Below are 22,870 nucleotides of genomic sequence, written 5' to 3'. Positions count from 1 at the left end.
TAAACTACCATTTTCAACATTGTAAAAATCTATGGAGTATTGTCATTTAAAGACTACCATCCCATTAAATAAAGTTGAACTTTTGTCCTATTGTTTCCCAACACCAGTGATCACCCGACTTGCTCCCAGTCAGAGTTTCCTCCTGGTTTATGAGCAGCTATTTTTGTGGTTATCCTCTGCATGGTTGTCTCTCATTTGATATGGTGTTGACCTAAAATTTCCTGCAGACTCGATGACATTTCCTCTCCTCAGCAGATCTCCTCTTCCCTCGGCTAGATTTGAGCCTTTGGGTTGTTAATCTCTCTGTTCTCTAGCAATTGTCTCCCTCTTTTTGCGGATTGACCGAGGATTGTACTAATGATTCAAATTCTTTGTGACACCTTTGTATTCTTTGTGATCGTTTTGTCAGCATAATCATCATATACATTCATATAATTTCATAATTGCATATTTCCATCATCATATCCGATTAACTTGTTGATTAGAGATTCTCATTCTCTGTTATGGCAGTACTTTATCCCCATACGAACCTCGGTGTTTGTCCTCCCTCAATTGTAGAGCGTCAACCCCTTAGGCAGAAAGACTTTAACTTTTCTCCTCTTCCCCACTGAGTTGTTTCCTCGTGGATGATTAGTTATTTCAGTTTGCTTCCTAGTTGATTATCTGGATGGAATCACTCCCCTTGAGTTATATCCTTATTGGGTTGAGTCTTGATTGATTGTTTCTTTCTAGATCATGCCTAAATAGATGCTTTGAGTCTCCTAAGAGCTTATTACCCAGTAACTGGTAATATTCTTCTTAGTTTGCAGTTTGTTACTTCTTGCCCAATACCCGACATAAGTACCCCTGTTATCCCAGCAGTGGAGTTCCTAATGGATTCATTTGTTTCTGATTTCCCAGGAAGTATATCCTTGATATGTTCGTCCTAACCGGTGACAGATATCTTTCTTTCCCCTGCCTGAGTCTATCCTTGATATGTTCATCTTAATCGATGACGGATATTCTCGTCCTTGGTATTCTACCTAGTAAAAAGGAAGTTGTAATCCCTATTGTGTTCCCCAGAGAGTTAATCCTTGATATGTTCATCCTAACCGATGACGGGTTTCCTTCTCTTTATGGTATTCTACCCAGTAACCGATAGTTGTAAACCCTACTTTTTCCCGCAGAGTCTATCCTTGATATGTTCATTTTAACCGGTGACGGATACTCTCTCATGGTGTTCTATCCAATAACTGATAGATGTAATTCCTATTTTCTCCCCTCACTGAGTCTATCCTTGATATGTTCATATTAACCGGTGACGGATTTTCTCTTTGATGGTCTTTTATCCAGCATTCGATAAATGTAATTCCTACTTGTTGTGTTGGTATATCCTTGATATGTTCATCATAACCGATGACGGGTATCCTCCTTGACAATCCTAGGCAAGTATATCCTTGATATATTCATCCTAACCGATGACGGATATTCTCACCTTTGGTCTTTTGCCCAATAATCGGGTTATAAATTCAGAGTTTCAATGAAACAAAAGGATTCCATTCCTATTACCCTGGCAGGAAAAAGAAAGTGAGAGAAGAGCTGACAGAGTTCAGAGCAACCTCCAGAGGCAAACCCTCGGATTGCTCTGCAAACCTCACGGGTGCAACTCAATTTCAATCGATCCTCCCCAATCAGGTATGCCCTATTTCCACTACTTTATACTTTCAACCTGAAATTTTTTGATACCTTTTTAATGTATGTGTTTGACAAGAGGTTTAGGCCTTCTACCCTTGGTTGCTTTTTGTGAGCTTTTTTGTGAATTTTAATGACATGATTCATGTGGTTACATTTTTATTTGGGGGAAACTCTTGATTACCCTATCTTGTTTCTCTAACCTGTTTGTTGAGTTTTTTTTGTGAGGGCTCACATGACTCTTGCAGAGATGGCCTGGTGTTCCACTTTACTTGTGGGATACCCCCTGGAGGTTTATTCTGATTACCTGTGCTTAATGGCTTAAGATATTTGTTTGTGACTGCTTATTCCAAAGGATGGGAGCTACTTGGATCATCAATATGATCTCAAGAGGGGAACTCCTAATGTGGTTTTATTTTCTTTTCCCTTATCTCTTGTATGTTTAGGAATTTAACCCTTTTTTTTCTCCCCATTCTAACCCAAGCCAAAACTTTTTGTGCAAACAATAACTTTTGTTTTCAACATTAGAAACCTAAGCCTTATGCTTTTGATTTTCAAACTTATTTTTCATAACACTTATTTTGAATTGAACCTTTTAATCCACTTTAACCATATTTTTGTAAATACTTTTAATTGGTAAATATAACCCATTCAAATACTTTTTGTGGTTTCAATGGCCACCTTCTTAATCAAACCCTTTTTTTATAACCATTAGCTATTAGGTTTGAATTATCTATGAGGTAGATATAATACTCACCTTTATCCTTAGTGATGGACAATGAGTCTTCCATGCTTATTATAGGGTTAACCCCTCACTAGCATGTTGAAGCTATCCTCACATGGTGGATTTGTGGTTTTAGGTTGAGTTTTCTCCCTTTGATAACAAAAGACCTTAAGATTTTCGGACCAATCAATTCACCAACTTTTTTTTGAATTTTTTTTACCCCGAACTACGAGGTTTTGATCCTAATCTTTTTTTTAAGACGGTACGTAGGCAATGGGTTCATCCATTCAAACACAAAATGTAAATAAATTTGTATATTCTTTTCTCATCCCTTCAATCATGTTTGCACAAATAAATTTTCACAAAAAAAAACAACCACCTTTGCAACAAATGTGAAAAGGGCTCCCTAGGAGTACCTAGGATGCTTTGGGTGCCTAACACCTTCCCATTGCATAACCAACCCCCTTACCCAGATCTCTGACATTTTTACTAGTTTTTGATTCGATAAAACTTTTAGGTTTTTGTTCGCTTTCTAACCATTCCTTTGGATAAATAGAAGTGCGGTGGCGACTCGACTTGTATGATTTACCTTGGATTTAGTCAATATCTGTAATGGTAACAAATACCCCACTATAGAAAAGTGGCGACTCTGCTGGGGAGGAAACGTCCTAGTGGGTTTTGCCTACTTTTCATATTTGTTGTATTGTATTGTATATTTTTTGTGACATATTTTTGTGCAATTTGGGATTACTGTATTGTATGTAATGATTGAATTGTTTGAATATTAATTCCTTGTATGCTTGGTGATCTTCGTGAGATGAGTTTTATACCCGGACTCGAGTGCACTTAGGATAGGAGAATGGCATAGTCTTGTCGACTTGTGTGGAGTTATTCCTTAGCAAGTTGACTTGCAAGCCCATTCACTTGGTGGAGGTCATGTTGGGATCAATAATGTCACACAAGTAAGTTGTGGTTAGACATTACTTTTTCCAATATAGACCTTAGAATCCAAGGACCTTAGTTTACCAAGCCCATCTTGGCCTATTCTTAGGATGTAGTGCGAAAGTCGTTCAAGTGTAAGATTTGATACGATTGTTACACGATACTACACTCATAAGAGTCTCTCTTGAGAATATTTTCGGAATACGAGTAGTCGTTTCTCCAATAATATCCGAAAGATGGGATGATGACTATGGGAACCTTTTGTAGAACATGTTTGGCAGGTTTAAACCTTAGTACACTCCCTTTTGGGTGGTTCTTAACCTAACTCCATGCTCGTGACTTACAACAAACCCTTGATTCATGGTTGATCCGTTCAGGTATCCTTAATATCAATGGAACTTGGGTGTTGATAAGGTGTAAACCATAATCCACCAAAATGGATGATTGATATTAAGGATAACATGATCCATCCCATGACCTTTGTTTGGTGTGCTTTGCTTGATCCTTGAGTGTGATTGTTGCATTCATGCATTCATGCACCCATTTGCATTCATATCACCAAAATAATAAGAAAATTTTCAAGGAACTTAAGGGGGTTTATTTGCAAAATTTTCAGACATGGAAAGACAAAGAAGGAATACAAAGAAGTACAGTTTCAGACAACCAGATTTGAAAGAGTTAAGGAATCTGACATCCTATGTATTAGATCCTTTGGGTTTCAAGGCTCGTTTCGGGAAGCTTCTTCCTCTTCTGACCACTCAGGTGGATGAAGGATTGATGTGTGTATTGGTGTAGTTTTATGATCCCTTGTACCGTTGCTTCACGTTTCCGGATTTCCAGCTTTTGCCTACCCTCAAGGTCTCCCTTCTGAGTTCCTCATTGCTCAAGCTACTATGTATGGGAAGGCCATGAGTGAGGACGTCTTTGAGGCCATATTTTTACTTCTCATCTATGGGCAAGTATTATTCCCCAACATCGACAAGTTTGTGGATGTGAATGCTATTAGGATTTTCTCTACTCTTAATCCCGTTCCGACTCTGTTGGGCGATACCTATTTCTCTTTGCATATGAGGAATGCAAAGGGTGGTGGCGTTATTGTGTGTTGTTTGCCTCTGTTGTATAAGTGGTTTATTTCTCACTTACCGCAGACGGTCGCCTTCAAGGAGAATAAGGGATGTCTACGGTGGTCCACGAGACTCATGTCTCTCACTAATAATGATATCTCTTGGTATAACCGTGTGTATGATGGTGTGCAGATTATTGACTCTTGTGGCGAATTCTCCAATGTACCTCTTCTCGGTACATATGGTGGGATTAACTACAATCCTGTTTTGGCACGTAGGTAGCTTGGGTTCCCCTTAAAGGATAAACCCAATAACATTCTGTTATAGGGTGTATTCTTTCAGGATGGTAAAGATCCTCAAGGCTTGAAAGCTAGGATGGTTCGCGCTTGGCGCAAGATTCATAGGAAAGGAAGGAAAGAGTTGGGTCCTAAGAATTGCATCGTTTTGGAGCCTTACACTGTTTGGGTTAGGAAGAGGGCGTCTGAGTATCTCATGCCTTACGAGTATCCGAGACCTACACCTATGATTATGGCTGGGCCTTCAACCCTCCCTAATCAAGGAGTAGAGGAGTTGAGAGACGAAGACCGTTCACGTGCCTGGATCCGTAAACGTGAAGAGTTGCTTCAGCAGATTTAGGAGAAGGATGCGTTGATTGAGTTTCTTGAGCATCAGGTTATTGATGACCCTGATGATGTATGGACTTCTCTACTTCCTCAGTCTTCTAAGTTTTGGAAGAGGAAGTATGATCGACTCGCCAAAGAGAAAGCCGATATGGAGGCAGCCTACGAGAGGGAGGTGAAGAGGCTTCGCGCATCTTATCTTCCTGTGTCCCGAGCTTTAGATGATTGTTTCTAGGGATCCATAAGACGATTATTTTCCTTTTCTCTTGTATATGATTGACGATGCTGCACTTCTTTTCCCTGATATTATTTGATGAGATATTTCCATATGTGATAAAATGCTTAATATTTCCAGAATTTGCAAATAAAACTCTAAAGTTCCTTTGAAATAAAAAACAAATCATATGCATAAGCATTGCATGCATCATATGCATAAGCAGGTTTTGTTTCCGGTCCCTTGCCCTGTGGTCTAACTCTGTGTCCTTCATTTATTTTGAAGACAAGCTGACTCACCGGTACTACACTAGAGCCAACTCTGCAAGACTGATGGATCATCTAGAACAAGAGAATCGTGAACTGAAGGAGGAAGTGGCCAGATTGACTGCCCTAATAGAGTCATTCATGGCTGCCCAGAGCCAGTATTCTCCGACACCTTCAACTCCTCCCCAGAGGACGGTTATCTCCGAGATTGTCTCCTCAACTGTGCCCGCTGCCAGTACGCACTTTGTTCCAACAGCCATGCCAACCGGGTTCCCGTGGGGGATGCCTCCTAATTTCATGCCTGAGGGTCTTGTTCCAGCCTTTGCTTTTATGCCGGCATCTAGCCCGGTCCTTGTTGTTCCTCCTCCTGTCGTGCATACTTTGCCCAGGGTAGACGATACCATCTATCATTCTGAGTCGTCTGAGGGTCCAGATGTTTATGAGAAGATGGATGCTATGAACGATCAGTTTCTTGAGCTTTGCAAGGAATTGAAAACTCTCAGAGGGAAGGATCTTTTCGGCAAGTCTGCTGTCGAACTCTGCTTGGTTCCAAATGTGAAGATCCCTGTGAAATTCAAGGTCCCTGACTTTGAAAAGTACAAAGGAAATACTTGTCCTCTCAGCCATCTGGTCATGTATGCCAGGAAGATGTCAACTCAAACCGATAATGACCAACTACTCATCCACTACTTTCAGGATAGTCTGTCCGGTGCCGATTTGCGTTGGTACATGGGTTTAAACAGCGCGAACATCCGATCCTTCAATGATCTTGGCGAGGCCTTCGTCAAGCAGTACAAGTACAACGTGGATATGGCCCTCGATAGAGATCAATTGAGAGCCATGTCCCAAAAGGATAAAGAAACATTTAAGGAGTATGCCCAGAGGTGGCGAGAGGTGGCGAGAGGTGGCAACACAGATCGTGCCTCCGCTAGAAGAGAAAGAGATGACTAAGATCTTTTTGAAGACTTTAAGTTCTTTTTATTATGAGCGGATGATTGCTAGCGCTCCTTCTGACTTCACCGAGATGATAAATATGGGGACGCGTCTAGAAGAAGGGGTCCGTGAAGGACGGTTAACCAGAGAAGAAGGCTCTTCTGTCAAACATTATGAGGCGTTTGCAAAGAAGAAAGATGGAGAGGCACATGCAGCGACCTCCCATGAGAGACCAAGAAGACCCTCTGTGATGAGGAAGACCGAGCGTCCCGCCGGTAACCAGCACCAGGTGGCTCATATAGCACCTGTTGTAAGAGACAATCAACAATATCAGCAACAACAGGTCCGTCCGCAATAGCAGGCCTTCCAGCCTCGAAACAGTAATCAGACCAATACAAGTTACGAGAGGAAAAGGGTCACCTTCGATCCTATTCCTATGATGTACGCAGAGTTATATCCCTCTTTGATAGAGAGGAAGCTGATTACTCTGAGAGACCCAGCGGCTATACCTGTTAACCCCCAATGGTGGTATAAGCCCGAGTTACATTGTGTTTACCATTCTGGTGCTCCCGGCCACGACGTGGAGAATTGTTACCCTTTGAAGACCAAGGTTCAGGACCTTATGAGGTGTGGAATTCTATGTTTTGAGGACGTAGGTCCTAATGTGAAGAAGAACCCATTGCCCGAGCATGGGAAATCCGTTAACATGGTCCAGGGGTGCCCTGGCAAATACAAAGTCAAGTATGTCAGTCATATCCGACAATCTCTGGTCCAGATGCATCGTTTGCTATGTGACTACAGTCATTATGAGCATGACCATGATAGATGCCGAGTTTGCCCTGTTAACCGATTAGGTTGTTGCCAGGTGCGCAAGGATGTTCAGGAAATGCTGGACGAAGGAGTCATTGAGATCCTTCAAAACAGGAGTGTTGATGAAAATGAGCCTGAGGTCAATGTGATCTCCCTAGTGTTCCGGATACCCGAGCCTGTTATCATCAAGTACAATGGTAGCAAGCAGAAGGCTTCTCCCGCTCTGATCATTAAGCCTGCTGGTCCTATGCCTTACTCTTCTGAAAAAGCAGTTCCCTATCGCTACAACGTCGTAGCAGTAGAGAATGGGAAAGAGGTGTCCTTGCCCTCTTCTTCTGTTGTGAGTATTGCCGATGTTAGCGGTTTGACCCGTAGTGGCCGTGTGTTTTCAGCACCGCTGAAGCCTCAAATTAATGCTGATTTTGTTGAACGCCCGATTGGGAACGCTGTGAATTCTCCGAGTCCGACACTTGCTGTTAAGCCTTCCTCCGTACTGAAAACTCCTACTTCTGTTGGCCCGAGTGGCAATGTGAAAGAAGACTGTGACGAGATGCTGAGGCTCATCAAGAAAAGTGAGTACAATGTCGTAGACCAACTTCTACAAACGCCATCCAAATTATCTGTGTTATCCTTACTCTTAAATTCAGAACCACACCGAGAGGCTCTGCAGAAGGTGTTGGATGTGGCATATGTGGATCACGATGTCACTTTGGAGCAATTCGATAGCATTGTTGCAAATATTACTGCTTGTAACAACCTGAGCTTTTGTGACTCTGATCTCCCTGAGGAGGGAAGAAACCACAACTTGGCTTTACACATATCTATGAATTGTAGAGACGACGCCATGTCCAATGTACTGGTGGACACTGGGTCATCATTGAACATATTACCAAAGTCCACTCTCTCAAAGCTATCATATCAAGGGCCTCCCATGAGGCAGAGTGGAGTAGTTGTGAAGGCTTTCGATGGGTCTCGCAAAACTGTGATTGGGGAAGTTGATCTCCCAATCAAGATCGGACCAAGTGATTTTCAGATTACCTTCCAGGTTATGGACATTCACCCATCGTATAGTTGTCTCTTAGGCAGACCATGGATTCACGAGGCAGGCGCCGTGACGTCCACCCTACACCAGAAACTGAAATTTGTGAAGAACAAGAAGCTGGTGGTGGTAGGGGGAGAAAGGGCTCTCCTGGTTAGCCATTTGTCTTCCTTCTCTTATATAGATGCTGAGGTTGAAATTGGAACTCCTTTCCAAGCTCTATCTATAGTTGAGCCTATTGAGAAGAGAACTCCTTCATTTGCTTCCTACAAAGATGCAAAGTTGGCCATTGAGCGTGGTGCAACCACTAGTTTAGGAAAAATGATTGAGTTAGAAGACAACGAGTCCCGGGCTGACATAAGTTTTTCTTCTGGTACTTTCAACAAGCAAGGGTTATTCAAGAGTGGAGGTTTCATCCACACTGGTCTAGATGAGGAGGTTGCTGCCGTTTTAAAAGAAGATACAGAGGATTCTGGCAATTTCATCATCCCTGGAGGGGTCTGCAACAATTGGGTCGCTGTGGATATTCCAACAGTTGTCCATAAGTCAACGTAATGATCACTTTGTTTAAAAACCCTTCTCCCATGCCAAAAGGAGGAGTGATAACATTGTTGGCGCATAAACACAATGATATTTTCATTCAATAAATTCATGTTAAATGTTTGTTTTTCCAATTATTTTCCCTTTTTGCTTTTTGCATGAAATTGGTGATCACATAAAACCCTAAAAAATGGAATAAAATCGATCTTTTCATATGCATAATGATTTGCCTTGTTTGATTTCTAAAAAGCTTTTCATATCCAAAATCATTATGCAGGTTGATTTCTAAACCCATTGAACATAATGACCCAACACCATCTCCAAATTTTGAATTCCCTGTATTTGAGGCAGAGGAAGATGATGTTGAAGAGATTCCTGATGAGATCACCCGGCTACTTGAGCATGAAGAGAAGATCATTCAGCCGCATCTTGAGAATTTGGAAACAATCAACTTGGGGTCTGAAGATTGTGTGAGAGAGGTAAAGATTGGGGCACTTCTGGAAGAATCTGTTAAGAAGGGGTTGATTAAGTTGCTACGAGAATATGTTGACGTCTTTGCCTGGTCATATGAAGACATGCCTGGTCTAGATACTGATATTGTGCAACATTTCCTACCTCTAAAGCCTGAGTGTGTGCCTATAAAGCAGAAGCTCAGAAGAACTCATCCTGATATGGCAGTGAAGATCAAAGAGGAAGTTCATAAGCAAATTGATGCGGGGTTCCTGGTGACTTCTATATATCCTCAATGGGTGGCCAATATTGTGCCCGTGCCTAAGAAAGATGGAAAAGTCTGGATGTGTGTGGACTATAGAGACTTGAATAAAGCTAGTCCGAAAGATGATTTCCCTCTACCACACATTGATATGTTGGTAGACAATACAACTAAATTCAATGTCTTCTCGTTTATGGACGGATTTTCCAGATATAATCAGATTAAGATGGCACCCGAGGATATGGAGAAGACAACATTCATCACACCTTGGGGAACATTCTGTTATCGAGTGATGCCCTTCGGTTTGAAGAACGCCGGAGCCACGTATCAAAGAGCTATGACCACCTTGTTTCATGATATGATGCACAAGGAGATTGAGGTATATGTTGACGATATGATTTCTAAGTCAAGAACGGAAGTTGAACATGTAGAGCACCTGTTGAAGCTTTTTCAGCGTTTGAGGAAATATAAGCTTCGTCTGAATCCCAACAAGTGTACATTTGGAGTCCGTTCTGGCAAGTTATTGGGCTTTACCGTTAGTGAAAGAGGTATTGAGGTTGATCCTGCAAAGGTCAAAGCAATACAAGAGATGCTTGCGCCCAAAACTGAGAAGCAAGTCCGAGGTTTTCTTGGCCGCTTGAATTATATCTCCAGATTCATATCCCACATGACTGCCACATGTGCGCCTATATTCAAGCTCCTCCGGAAAGATCAGTCCCATGATTGGACCGAGGATTGCCAGAAAGCTTTCGACAGTATTAAAGAATATCTGTCTGAGCCTCCGGTTCTGTCTCCACCTGTAGAGGGAAGACCTTTGATCATGTATCTGACTATTCTTGAAGACTCGATGGGTTGTGTCCTTGGTCAGCAAGACGAATCAGGGAAGAAGGAGTATGCTATTTACTACCTGAGTAAGAAGTTCACTGATTGTGAGTCTCAATACTCAATACTTGAAAAGACATGTTGTGCTTTGGCTTGGGCTGCTAAGCGCTTACGCCAGTATATGATAAACCATACCACTTGGTTGATATCCATAATGGATCCAATCAAGTACATCTTCGAGAAGCCTACTTTAACAGGGAGAATTTCCCGTTGGCAGATGTTGTTATCTGAGTATGATATTGAGTATCGAGCTCAGAAGGCTGTTAAAGATAGTATCTTGGCTGACCATTTGGCACATCAGCCTATTGAAGATTATCAGTCAGTTCAGTATGACTTCCCGGATGAGGAGATTATGTATTTAAAGATGAAAGATTGTGATGAGCCTACACTCGACGAAGGGCCAGAGTCTGGTTCCAGATGGAGTATGGTATTTGATGGCGCTGTAAATCAGTATGGAAATGGTATTGGGGCCGTGATTATTACTCCTCAGGGCGCACATATTCCTTTTACAGCAAGGCTAACTTTCAAATGCACGAATAATATGGCTGAGTATGAGGCTTGTATTATGGGATTGGAAGAATGCATTGATCTAAGGATCAAGCATCTTGATGTATATGGTGATTCGGCCCTCGTTGTTAATCAGATTAAGGGTGAATGGGAAACGAATCAGCCTGGCCTCATTCCATATAGAGATTATGCGAGGAGGATTTCAACGTTCTTCACTGAGGTTGACTTCCATCATATTCCTCGAGATGAGAATCGGATGACAGATGCCCTTGCTACGCTAGCTTCAATGATTGTGGTTAAATATTGGAATGAAGTTCCCAATATCGCTGTGATGCGCTTGGACAGACCAGCTCATGTATTTGCAGTAGAAGAAGTAAAATATGATAAGCCGTGGTATTATGATATCAAATGTTTCCTTCAGAGCCAGATTTACCCGCCTGGGGCGTCTGTGAAAGATAGGAAAACTTTGAGGAGATTATCTGGCAGTTTCTACCTCAATGGCGAAGTGCTTTACAAAAGAAATTTTGACATGGTTCTGCTCAGATGCGTGGATAGACACGAAGCAGACCTGTTGATGACTGAGGTCCATGAGGGTTCATTTGGTACTCATTCCAATGGACATGCCATGGCTAGAAAGATGTTGAGAGCAGGCTACTATTGGTTGACAATGGAGTCTGACTGCTGCAAATATGTGAAGAAATGCCATAAGTGTCAGATTTATGCGGATAAGATTCATATTCCCCTGACACTTCTGAATGTGATTTCATCACCATGGCCTTTCTCCATGTGGGGAATTGACATGATTGGCATGATAGAGCCGAAAGCGTCCAATGGACACAGATTCATTCTCGTAGCAATTGATTACTTCACCAAGTGGGTTGAAGCGGCGTCATATGCAAATGTGACCAGGCAGGTGGTCGTGAAGTTTATCAAGAATCAACTCATATGCCGTTATGGTGTGCCGGATAAGATCATTATTGATAATGGATCTAACTTGAACAACAAAATGATGAAAGAGTTGTGTAGTGAGTTCAAGATAGCGCATCATAATTCTTCTCCTTACAGACCTAAGATGAATGGGGTTGTTGAATCTGCTAATAAGAACATCAAGAAAATTATCCAGAAAATGGTTGTTTCGTAAAAAAATTGGCATGAGATGTTGCCATTCGCTTTACATGGATATCGTACATCTGTCCGCACTTCAACAGGGGCAACCCCTTTCTCTCTTGTTTATGGCATGGAGGCGGTACTCCCAGTAGAGGTGGAGATCCCATCAATGAGAGTCTTGATGGAGGCCAAGTTGACTGATGTTGAATGGGTTCAGAGTCGTTATGACCAACTGAACTTGATAGAAGAAAAGAGATTGACTGCCATGTGGCACGGTCAGTTATATCAGCAGAGGATGAAGAAAGCTTTTGATAAGAAGGTCAAGCCTCGTGTGCTCCGAGAAGGTGACCTTGTGCTCAAGAAAGTTTTGTCTTTCGCGCCCGATTCCAGGGGCAAGTGGACTCCGAACTATGAGGGTCTGTATGTTGTTAAGAGAGCCTTTTCAGGCGGTGCTTTGATACTTACAACTATGGATGGGGAGGATTTCACTCGTCTTGTGAATTCAGATGCAGTCAAGAAATACTTCGCCTAAAAAAAATAAAAAAACTGAATAGCTCGCTAAATTGAAAACCCGAAAGGGCGGCTTAGGCAAAAATGAGCGTCTCGGTGGATTGAAAACCCGAAAGGGAGGTCCAGGCAAAAGTTAGAGACACAAAAAATATATAATAATGATATATGTATCCCGCTAGATTGAGTACCTCATCCTGGGGAATCTAGGAAAAAATTAGGGATTTGGCAAGTAACTGCATCCTGACAAGACTTTGTTCTACAACTGTCGTCCGTCAGAGATCCTTGCTCATTATCAACCAAAGCTTCAAATACCTCGGATTCAGAATTGGTGGAGAAATGGTCATTATGTTCAATGTAGCCCTTTTCAAATATATATCACCAATTTCAAATTTGTAAAGATCTATGGAGTCTTGCCATTCGCAGACTACCATTCTATCAAATAAATTTGAGCCTTTTATCCAATTATTGGCACTCTTATCTGTTTCTATTCAACAAATGTTTTGCATGTTTTGATTAAGAAAATATCATTGTTTTAAACGATTAAATTTTTTATAATTTGTTTTTAAACAAATTGAACATTCACAATGACGAAAAGATACTTAGGAGATCCTCAGTGCTCTCCCAAGGGTGGTACGATCCCCAACAGGGTAAGATTTTTGTCCATATTCCTGGCATGACTGTATCTCCTCCCTCCGGAACCTCTTGTGGTTTATCCTACCAAGTGGATTGCTTGTTGAGAGTCACATCTCTTCCCTTCAGCAGAGTAGCAATCTTTCTTCCTCAGCAGCTTGGATCTCTTTGGGCAAGAGCGGTATTTCATGGTTGATCCCGATAAATCCTTTATCTCCTCGGATAGATTCCCCAGCAGAGTTGTTAGTGTGGTGGACCTTGTCTGTGATAACTCTCGTCCCCTGCTGGAATGATTGATGATTCATCCCCTGCAGAGTTCTTTGCTTCCTAGTATCTCTGATCCCCAGCAGATTGGATACTCTCTGGTGAACTTGGCTTTCTCTCTTGAGATGTAGTACCGGGTGGTTAATTCCTGGACCTGGTTGTGTTAGATATGTCTGTCTGTCAGCATACATCATACATAAACCACGCATATTCATGCATAATTATAACATTCAGGTATTAATGTTGCATTCTTTGCCATATATCGTTGTTTGTTGTCTCCTGCTATTTGGTGATATACTTCCCCAAGCAGACGTGTGTGTCTGATCTCTCCATATAGAGTCAGCTCCATAAGCAGAAAGCGTCTATCCTTTCTTCCATATTCCCCACCGGGTCATATCCTCGTGGATGTCAATTGTTTTTGTTCCTTCCCGACACATATATTGGGATGGTTTTCCCCATTGAGTTATATCCTCACCGGGACAAGTCTTGATTTGGTGTGCCTATCTAGTTTGATCCTAGATCGGTCTCTTGAGACTCTTTTCCTGTTTCCCCGTGGTAAATGAATAATTGCTCAATAATTAGTAATTATTATCCCGGCGGAGTCTGTGGTTCTCTACCCTCATACCGGTAGTTGTAAGTCATATTTTTGTGGTCTACTACCCAGTAACCGGTAGTTGTAAACCCCATTTTGTCCCCGTGCAGAGTTAAACCTTGATTGTTGTTCATCCTAACTGATTACGGGTACTCTCTTTTGTGGTTCTCTACCCTCATACTGGTAGATGTAATTCCCTCCTTGTTGGTTATCTTTATACAAAATTCGATATTGACATTCCTTAATTTTTTAGTATACCACCCAGTAACCGGTGATATATCTCTTGGATAATTGCTCTAATTACGCAATTTATCCCCAGCGGGTCATTTCTCGTCTATCTTGTTGTTGTTAGTAACGATTGTTCCTCCCCTGAATTGGTCATCATTATATACCTAGTTTCGGTATCCCGATGCCTTTTCTTTTCGGTCGATTTATCCTTTATTAACCCAGTAACCGGTTGTGGATAATCGTCCATGCGAGTATATTATCTACGTTCTGACGGTAATAGATAGTATATCTCATGCACTCTTTGGTCGAAGCCTTTTGTTCTTCCCCAGTTGAGTAAGATTCGCACCCCCTTTTCGGAGTCGAATGTCTATCCCATAATCGAGTTTGCTTTTTGCCCTCTTTTTGGATGATGATTATTTTGGGAATATTCCCCAATTTACGCCTTGATTTGTCATCATTATATACCTAGTTTCGGTATCCCGATGCCTTTTCCTTTCGGTCGATTTATCCTTTATTAACCCAGTAACCGGTTGTGGATAATCATCCATGCGAGTATATTATCTACGTTCTGACGGTGATAGATAGTATATCTCATGCACTCTTTGGTCGAAGCTTTTGTTCTTCCCCAGTCGAGTAAGATTCGTACCCCCTTACGGAGTCGAATATCCATCCTATCATCGAGTTTGCTTTTAGCCCTCTTTTGGATGATGAGTGTTTTGGGAATATTCCCCAATTCACGCCTTGGTTGGTCACCTATTATATGCCCAGTAACCGGTACCCCTGGTGTTCCCTCCTCTCTGCTCCCTATTATGACTTTTTGTCCTCTATGGAGTCAGATTTTCCTGAGTTGAGATATACCTTTTTAGGTCTTCCTCAGATGATTTGGTTGATTGATATCTCTCACCCTTATACTGGTCTTAGATATTCATTCTTCCCGAGCATGTTGTATCTCACCCTCATACCGGCGATCAGATCACATGTCTCCTTGAGCTTATTACCCAGTAACCGTTAATACCTCGTCCCGCTGCTTCCCCAGGAGTGTCCTTTTAGGCATCCCCAGCGAAGTCCCTTAGTGGATTGTTTTCATCCGGATTTTTATCTGAAGTATCCGTTGTGGATAGTTTTTGCTGTATTGGCATATTCCCCAATACATGCACCTTTGAGTCAGCTCGGGTCTTTCCATTGGATATTTTCCCTTTGGAATTCTGTTTTTCAAGCGTTGAGTCGTGACCTGCTCACGCATTTTATTCCCTCTCCTATCCCTATAAGAGTCCCCAGAGTCTCTGTCCCATTGAGTGTATTTCTCATATGGATTGTCAGTTTCTCCGGATGTCTTTTCTTCTTTGTGGACACATATCCCCACAGAGTTCGTACTATTTGCATACACACATTTGCATCATGAGGTCTCTTAGGGACCAAAATTTATCTCTTTGTTATTATTTAAGCCCATTCTACCTCGTCGAGACGAAGATTTTAACCTTCACTTCTCCGGCTAGAATGACCTTAAATAGGGGCATTTGTAAGACCCCAATTTTGACCCTAAGATCCCTCATGGCATCATAACATTGCATTTGCATAGCCTCAAGGATCATGAGCATCTTGGTTCCCTTTGCCTTTGGGTGGGACTCCTTGTGATTGGTTTGAGATCACCAAGCATGCTTGAATTATACATCATTGTTTCTCTTACTTTTGTTTACTAAAAAAAAATAATAAATAAATAAATAAAATATAACAAAAAAAAATTGGACTTGGGCCTCTCTCATTTGAGCCCACGGGTCCACAAAAACCAGGTTATAAATTCAGAGTTTCAGTGAAACAAAAGGATTCCATTCCTATTACCCTGGCAGGAAAAAGAAAGTGAGAGAAGAGCTGACATAGTTCAGAGCAACCTCCAGAGGCAAACCCTCAGATTGCTCTGCAAACCTCACGGGTGCAACTCAATTTCAATCGATCCTCCCCAATCAAGTATGCCCTATTTCCACTACTTTATACTTTCAACCTGAAATTTTTTGATACCCTTTTAATGTATGTGTTTGACAAGGGGTTTAGGCCTCCTACCCTTGGTTGCTTTTTGTGAGCTTTTTTGTGAATTTTAATGGCATGATTCATGTGGTTACATTTTGATTTGGGGGTAACTCTTAATTACCCTATCTTGTTTCTCTAACCTGTTTGTTGAGTTTTTTTTTTGTGAGGGCTCACATGACTCTTGCAGAGATGGCCTGGTGTTCCACTTTACTTGTGGGATACCCCCTGAAGGTTTATTCCGATTACCTGTGCTTAATGGCTTAAGATATTTGTTTGTGACTGCTTATTCCAAAGGATGGTTGCTACTTGGATCATCAATATGATCTCAAGAGGGGAACTCCTAATGTGGTTTTATTTTCTTTTCCCTTATCTCTTGTATGTTTAGGAATTTAACCCTTTTTTTTCTCCCCATTCTAACCCAAGCCAAAACTTTTTGTGCAAACAATAACTTTTGTTTTCAACATTAGAAACCTAAGCCTTATGCTTTTGATTTTCAAACTTATTTTTCATAACACTTATTTTGAATTGAACCTTTTAATCCACTTTAACCATATTTTTGTAAATACTTTTAATTGGTAAATATAACCCATTCAAATACTTTTTGTGGTTTCAATGGCCACCTTCTTAATCAAACCCTTTTTTTATAACCATTAGCTATTAGGTTTGAATTATCTATGAGGTAGATATAATACTCACCTTTATCCTTAGTGATGGACAATGAGTCTTCCATGCTTATTATAGGGTTAACCCCTCACTAGCATGTTGAAGCTATCCTCACATGGTGGATTTGTGGTTTTAGGTTGAGTTTTCTCCCTTTGATAACAAAAGACCTTAAGGTTTTCGGACCAATCAATTCACCAACTTTTTTTTTGAATTTTTTTTACCCCGAACTACGAGGTTTTGATCCTAATCTTTTTTTTAAGACGGTACGTAGGCAATGGGTTCATCCATTCAAACACAAAATGTAAATAAATTTGTATATTCTTTTCTCATCCCTTCAATCATGTTTGCACAAATAAATTTTCACAAAAAAAAACAACCACCTTTGCAACAAATGTGAAAAGGGCTCCCTAGGAGTACCTAGGATGCTTTGGGTGCCTAACACCTTCCCATTGCATAACCAACCCCCTTACCCAGATCTCTGACATTTTTACTAGTTTTTGATTCGATAAAACTTTTAGGTTTTTGTTCGTTTTCTAACCATTCCTTTGGATAAATAGAAGTGCGGTGGCGACTCGACTTTTATGATTTACCTTGGATTTAGTCAATATCTCTAATGGTAACGAATACCCCGCTACAAGGTCTCTTAGGGACCAAAATTTGTTTTTATATGTTGTTATTTAATCCCATTCTATTGAGTCGACATGAAGATTTTAACCTTCGACTCCTCAGTTAGAATGTCCTTAAATAGGGGCAGTTGTAAGACCCCAATTTTGACCCTAAGAACCCTCATGCAATTTCATCATAAGCATTAGCCTTGGGATCATACCTTGCATCCTCCTTACCCCTCTTTCATTGGGTTTATTTTGGGAAAGATCCCCAAGCACTATATGATTTTATCATACTTGTATATTATCATTTTACTAACCAAAATACCAAAAATATGTCTTTGAATTTGCCTAACTCTTTTGTAGGTAGGGAATGATCACCATTGATTTATCAAGTTCATATCTAGGGTTTGAGACCCTCATGACAAAGAGCACAACCATGAGTTGATTCAAGAATGGTTATGAGCATCATATATGAGTTCCATTAATTACTACATGTTATATTTATCAAGTTTTCTTCAATAGTTTGGAGGTGATTTGCCTTGGAAACCCTAGTTTAACTAGGTATCTTGAGTAACTTCTCCAACAAGCTATCTCACCAATTGATCAAATTTCTCAAGGGACACTTCAAAATTCATCATCTTATGCATATATGATCTACCATGAGCCAAGATAGTCCAAATAATTGAAGGTTAGCAAGTTGGTTGATGGTGGTTGGCCAGATGAATTCATCTGATCAAAACCGGGTCTCCCTAGACCCTATCTCCTACCATTTTCACCATATGAAAATGATTCCAAGAGAAACGTTACTCTAAATGATATTCCAAACAACTTTCATGTTGAGACCTAGAGCTAGTTTTGCTTGGAAAATCATTTTCTATGTTGAAGCATTATAGGTCATTTTGTCTAAACCCTAATTTGAAAGTTAAATTCCCAAGGCCATAACTTGCTCAATTTTTATAAGATGAAATATTTCCAAGTTTCACAATCAAATTCAAGATGTCTACTTCAACTTTTATGTTTGGAGTTAAAGCAAATTCAACTTTTATGAGCATGTGATATGAGGATACATTATAGGTCATTTTTGACCTATACCATTGAACAAGTGATTTTTCCAAACTTCAAAAATTCATAACTCTATAATTATAATTCCAAATGACATGAAATTTGTGACCATTTTTAAGGTATTGGAAATATATACAACTTTCATGAAGACATTTTTCTCATTTGAAGCTTACATAAAAAGTTAAGCAAGGTGGAATATTGAGATATATGGCTTAACACTTGGAAAAAATTTCAACATGTTGAAATTTCCAAACTTCCACCTCAATATTATCCATGTTCCAAGCTCCAAATGAAAAAGTGTTAAAAATCAAACTTGTTCCCCTTGATCTAAGCTTTACAAAGAATCTAAGTTCATGCATTTTGGACAAAGATTGCTAGGTCCGTGCATGGCTTTAACAAGGATGCATCATTGGAAAGAATCAATTGTACAAACTTCAGTTCACAATGCCTTGCTATCAAGCTTCATTCAGACTTCAATTTGAATCACTTTTGGACCTTAATGCATTGCATCATGGGCCTATACATGCCCATGCACTCGTGCCATCCACATTGCCAATTTTGGACAGATTTTGAAGTGTGCAAATATCATTCCCTTTGGCTATAAATAGAAGGCTTCTGAGCTCATTTGAAAGACACTTTGCGCGCCATCTTTTCCCCCCATTGAAACCCTCTCATTCTAAAGGAAAACCTGAAAAATTTCAATTTGAAATTTGAGTTTGAATCTCAACTGTTGGAGATTCAAGAACTCTAGGATCCACAACCTTGCAACCTCTCCAATCACTTCCTATTAGTTTCTCAAGTGTGATTAGATCGTGTTTGAAACAAGCAACATCAAGAACTGTATAGCATTGAAGGTAATTTTCAGAAAACTTCATCTCTTCGATTCTCACTTAATTCTACTCAATTCTCTTGGATCTTTGGTTGTCTGAAGTCCTACCAATATAGGCAAGAAGATTGAGTTGCTTAGAGGTCAAATCGAAGCAACTCAATTGACACACCTCAAAATTCGACTCCTCATCTCTTTCTATATATATGGAGTTAGTTAAAATTGAGGTCAGATTCGTGCTCTACGCCTCTTTTACTTTCAGATCATGTCCTCCTTTTTTATTTTGGTGATGGTTGAGCGTGGACCAGTCCGGTGAGGTCCACCGGAGAAGAAGACCGGAGCTCTGGCTCCGGCGATGTGTTGACATCTCTCCAGACCACAGGATCCTTTTCAAATGTTTTAATCTCGTGCCTTGGTTTTGCATACCCTCCCTGCAGCACATTGACTAGTGTCCATTGTGGAACGCACGCTGAGGACCACTTGATCTGCCACCTTAATTAATGAGGGAGATCAAGTGGTCCACGTTTTTTGCTATTTTTTTATTTTCATTTTAATCCTTTTATTTTCATTAATTCATATTAATTTTAATATTGATCCAAAAAATTTCAAATAATTTTCTCTTTCATATTTTGAATTAAAAATATTTTTTGGATCATTATTAATATTTTTCATGATTTAATTGATTTAGTGATTATTTTTTATTGTTTAAAAATACTTTTAAGTCTTTAAAAATTCTGAAATTTTTTCTCCAAGGTCCCTTGACCTTGTTTGACCTATGATAAATCTCATGGCCATTTCTTTGGTTTTTTGATGAGGTTTTAGGAATTTAAAAAACCATATTTAATTTAAATGTATTATTTAAGTCTTTTTAATTGAATAAATATCAATTAATTGTGTTGACCAATTGTGATGATTTGTTTGAGTTTGACTCTTGTTGTTGGGCCTTGGTAAAGGTTGATTTGACTTTGTCAAGTTAATATCACTGGATTTAGGGGATTGATGGAATGTACATTCCATCTCCCAAAATGAATTGATGATATTAATTTGGTAAAAGTCCTCCTTTGACCAATTTGAGTTTTGATCCATTCCCCTCCTTTTTCATCGCATTCCCCTTCTTTATGCATTCATCTTATTTGATCTATGATATCTCAAAGTCCTAAGGCTAGTTGATTGAAAAATCAATATAAGTATGGATGAGATTAGGCCACCTCTTTTGCATATTCTTTTTGTGTGTGGTATGTTTCATGAGCATAGTTCATTATACTATGTCTCTAACATGCATTAACACCAAAATTCTATTGTCCGGCCTCAAATAGTTGTGACTTCTACATAAGTCCAATTACGATTGCTTAATATAGCGCTAAATTTGTGACACAAAAGGCATAGCATTCTAGTTAGTGATATTGTAAGTCTCCCCTCTTTCATGGTATTGTGTGAAAACTTGGTCTTTTTCCTTCCTTTGAAAGATGTCTTGGCTCAAGGATCCATGCTTGTGATAAGTGGGTTGAGTGTTCTCCAAAGAATGACTTAAAAATGAAAAGCAAAATCAAAACAATACTAACTTCTAACTCATTAACAACTAACTTTTAATTTCAAGTCATTTACTTTAATGTCATTTAATTTTAGTCTTTATTCATTTGCCATTATTCATACCATTCTAATTGTTTATGTTAATGCAATTTTCACTTTGTCCACTTGGATCATATTGTGTGATATATCTTGTTTGTGTATATTTTGTTTGCTTGTGTGGTCTTTGACCATTAATGTACATAATAACAACAAAAATCCTAAAAATCTTTTGTGTGGACTGTTGACTTGATCTTGGACAAATGGACTTAGAATTTAGGCAACATTCCTATGCTAAAGGACTTGGCCAATGCCAACTTTCTGTGAAACTAATGGCTTGCAATTTGAAACTTCATTTGATACATCATTCAAGATCCCTTTGAGTTCATCTGCAACATGATCATTGTGAAGCTGTTATTTTGAACCTATGACTTGTGGAAATCATCTGTTACATGGGCTAATTTGAAAAAGATCATGGAATGGCTAAGCTTGGATGTGGCTATCTTTATTTGATGCCTTGCTCTTCAAGATAATATAATTGTGCATTTGTGTGTTGCTTGATTCTAAATGTCCAAGGGAATCTGGGTTTCTATTGACATTCTTGTCTATTGGATTGCTACCCATTGGTCATATCTCTTCAACTCTTAACTTTTAATTTTGTGCATAGGATTAGTCTCTTCATCTTCTCCCTATTTCTTAAATTTCAAAATCTCTCCCTCCCTTTTTAAAATCTTCTTTGATTGAACTTATTTTGTTCTGAACATTGACCACTTTGTAAAAAGATAGAAACTTTGGCCTTATGCCATTGCATTTTCAAACTTCTTTTCTTAAATCAAATTTGTAAATAAACTTAACTATATGTTACTTAAACTTTCAGAAAAGCCAAAAAGAACTAACTCATTCAAACCATTTTTACGCCTTTGTGCCTTTCAAACCTAATTTTGTTAAAAGCAACGCATCCACTTTGGAATTTGTATCACGAACTACGAGGTTTTGATCCCTCATTTTTATGTTGGTACGTAGGCACAAGTCCGAAGGTCTTGTCAAACACAAAAATATAATTAATGAATTCTTTTCTCATCCCCCCCCCATTCTATTTGTTTGTAAACATCATTTTTGTACCAAATACATATGCACACAAAAAGGGCTCCCTAGGAGTACCTAGGACACTTTGGGTGCTAACACCTTTCCTCTGTGTAACCAACCCCCTTACCTGTAATCTTTGACATTTTATTAGTTTTGATTTGAAAAATTCTTACTTTTGGGTTTTGTTCGTACTTTTTCCCCTTTCCCTTGGAAACAATAAAAGTGCGGTGGCGACTCTTGTTATTTGATGTCTAGCTTATCCATAGCTTGATGATCATGAATTTACCGCTACACCTAGCCTTATTTCTGGTCACAATTCCATTTTCATCAGATATATTCTTGTAAAACCATTTTGTGCCAATAATAGTCATCCCTTCAGGCCTATAAACTAGGTCCCACACTCAATTCCTTTTGAAATGCCTTAGTTCTTCTTGCATAACATTGATCCATAATTCATCAGTCAATGCCTCCTTCACATTTTTAGGTTCAAAATTTGAGACAAAGCAAGCATTGGATATCACATCTTTGGATATTGTGGTGATCCATTCATTAAGATTCTTAATAATAAGTTCTTTTGGATGATCTTTCTGAATTCTGATAGAGGGGCCTTTGTTGGCTTGAAGGTTATCTGATTCAGTCCTTGTTGGCTCAATGTTGGACTTAATGTCTTCCACATTTTCAAAAGCATTTGTTTGTTGAGATGATGTTCCAATATCTTCATTAACATCAGTCCCTTTAACAAGAATTGAATCATCAACCACAACATTAATGGATTCCAT

The 22,870-nt window shown here is 39.6% G+C and overlaps 1 protein-coding gene across 1 annotated transcript in view; it reads right to left on the bottom strand.

Annotated features, from left to right (window-relative positions):
- LOC127082006 (uncharacterized) overlaps positions 1-22,870 on the bottom strand; it is a 104,755-nt gene extending 81,885 nt beyond the window's left edge. Inside the window, exon 1 of the mRNA XM_051022231.1 lies at positions 22,559-22,870. Coding sequence (XP_050878188.1) covers positions 22,559-22,870 — 312 coding nt within the window. The remainder of the gene's footprint in view (positions 1-22,558) is intronic.

This window comes from Lathyrus oleraceus, chromosome 5 (genome assembly GCF_024323335.1).
Source record: "Lathyrus oleraceus cultivar Zhongwan6 chromosome 5, CAAS_Psat_ZW6_1.0, whole genome shotgun sequence".
In the NCBI taxonomy this organism is placed as follows: domain Eukaryota; kingdom Viridiplantae; phylum Streptophyta; class Magnoliopsida; order Fabales; family Fabaceae; genus Lathyrus; species Lathyrus oleraceus.
This window is presented reverse-complemented; position numbering and strand designations above follow the sequence as displayed.